Here is a 2,397-nt window from a genome sequence, read left to right as displayed (position 1 = left end):
TAAATATTATTTGTAAAAATGTTGGTGTCACCTTGTTGCCGTAAACAGGAACGTATGCCTCCTTCCCGGCCCATTTCTTGAGGTTGGTGTGTTTGATGGCGTAGTGAAACTCGTTGACTTTAAAGGGGCTGTAAAGATCAGCTGAGCTGTTGGAGCTGTAGAGGATGAGGAGGGTCATGATGAGGAAGACCGTCCCATAAATCACCATCCGCTGCACCTGCTGCCATTGCTGAGGGAACACAGATGAGAAGAGAAGAGCCATTTCATACATAAATCACTGGAAATCAGATTAACATCGATCATTTAACATACAAAAGACACTTTTAAGCTCCACGTCATCTGAGAATTATCGGTATGTTCTGCTATATGTTTTATCAGAGTATTTAAATAATATAATTCAAATACGTAGATTTAAATAATATACTAATTTAACGTTCTTTCAACTGCAAAAACAGCAGCAGGTATTTAATATTGATTATTGATTGCTGAGAGCCACACACAATTATCAACATGCCCTTCCATCACTACATGAACAGATCTCTGAAATACAAACTCAAAACGGCTAACATGAAATACTTCATTTTCTCTAAAGATTTATGGCATAATAAATGCATCTTGTGTTGATTATAAAAAAATGTACATTTTAAATGTATTTTAAATCTGTGAATGGTGAACAAACAATACATATAAAAACAGTGGAAGATCAATCTAATACACAAGTTTGGAAAGGTTTGGAATAATTAAACAATTACATTTTTTTTATTAATTAAAAAAATTATATTTTCCAAAGAAGTCTCTTATGCTCACCAGGGCTGCATTAAAAATTCAGCAAAACCTGTGATCTTTTGAAATATTATTATTCATTTAAAATAACTGTTTTCTATTTTAAAATATAATGTATTCCTGTGATTACGTTTTTTTTAAGAGACTTCTTTGAAATGCATTAAAAAACGAATTAATCCAAACTTTTGACCAGTAGTGTACATCATGTAAAAATAATTTAAAAATATATTTTTAAGGGTTTTTCTACTCACTTTATCTACAAACCGCAGTCTCATTCTCCTGCTGCCCTTCTGTCAGGTTTCAATGCTCATGCCTAGAGAGAGACAGAAACTGGATCAGCTTTCTGTGCCAAAACACCACTGACACCTTTCATTTCAAACTCATTCAGAAATAACATGCAGAGGTATTGTCAGAACCCATTTCCCATGGTGTGACATTTACACAAGCCATGATTTATGAAATATGACCCAAATAACAGCTTCAACAGTGTCCAATCACACACGAAAATAATTTAATATTTAATCTGACAGGAGACGTTCTTTAAAACTTTAAATCTGACACCTGTTAGTTTAAATATGAACAAGATTATAAAGTTAAGAAATTGTTTTTTTATCAGATGTGTTAAATATATTAAAATCTGTCATAAATCATACCTCCAGGGCCTCTTTAAACCTATCAAGGCCATAGATAGCACCAGAAATAAACACATCTATGTACATAATGACGCTATTACTACTCAAAATGCATTTAACACACACACATTATGGACCAGCGTTGATGAAGACACACATCTTAAAGCATCAGTGTGTGCTGCTGCTGCTGCGATCATCAGGATAAGCGTCTGATCTGCGGAATAAAGCGATTGACGGCTCGTCACGCGACGATTCTTACCGACGCGTCAGGGCTTTATTCTGGATGTTGCTGAATCCGCGCAGCATCATCATCATCATCATCATCATCAATCCTTCCGCCGGAGGAGCGTGCGTTTGACGCGCGGTTGTGGCTAGAAGGGATACAGCAAAAACCGGAAGCTAACAATAAATTTAATTTTCTACCTATTAGATTGTGTTTTATTAACGTCTATACCTACCCCAACCCTAAACCTACCCCTTACAATAATGCAAAAATAGTCATTATTGTTGTACAGTGTGAAAAAAATTACGCTTTATTGATGTACGCATGCCCAGTAACGTTAGTTTAGACCGCGACGCGCCCACGCCAGAGCGCTAATGACGCCAGCACCGAATCGACCAATCAAAACGCTCCCACACGCGGCAACAACAGTGAATGATTTCTGAAGGATCATGTGACACTGAAGACTGAAGTAGGCCTAATGATGCTGATCACGCGAATAGATTACATTTTACTATATATTCAAATAGAAAATACTTTAATTAAATACTTTTTTGACTTCTGTTTCAGTTTTTTATAACCATTTCTTACTATGTGTCAGTAAGTTGTTGTTATTTTAGCATGTGTGTTTGGCTCAGTGTTATTTTTAGGATTACTGATAAACTAATGTAGTTTGATTTGTATTAGTTATCTATTTTAGTTTTAGTTACAGTTGTAGTAATGTTGTCATTTTATTAGTTTTTTATTATGTCTATATAGGTT

At 35.1% G+C, this 2,397-nt stretch overlaps 1 protein-coding gene across 1 annotated transcript in view; it reads right to left on the bottom strand.

Annotated features, from left to right (window-relative positions):
- The window catches only part of LOC107675765 (alpha-N-acetylgalactosaminide alpha-2,6-sialyltransferase 6-like), a 6,041-nt gene extending 4,281 nt beyond the window's left edge, over positions 1 to 1,760 (bottom strand). The window contains 3 exon segments of the mRNA XM_016470199.1: positions 32 to 229; positions 1,035 to 1,096; positions 1,675 to 1,760. Of these exon segments, the coding sequence (XP_016325685.1) occupies positions 32 to 229; positions 1,035 to 1,058 (222 nt within the window). The 5' untranslated portion in view covers positions 1,059 to 1,096; positions 1,675 to 1,760.
- Positions 1,761 to 2,397: the final 637 nt, after the last annotated feature.

This window comes from Sinocyclocheilus anshuiensis, unplaced genomic scaffold (assembly GCF_001515605.1).
Source record: "Sinocyclocheilus anshuiensis isolate Anshui unplaced genomic scaffold, SAMN03320099.WGS_v1.1 scaffold708, whole genome shotgun sequence".
NCBI lineage: Eukaryota > Metazoa > Chordata > Actinopteri > Cypriniformes > Cyprinidae > Sinocyclocheilus > Sinocyclocheilus anshuiensis.
Note: the sequence above shows the minus strand (reverse complement) of the source record. Positions and strands in the feature narration are given on the sequence as shown.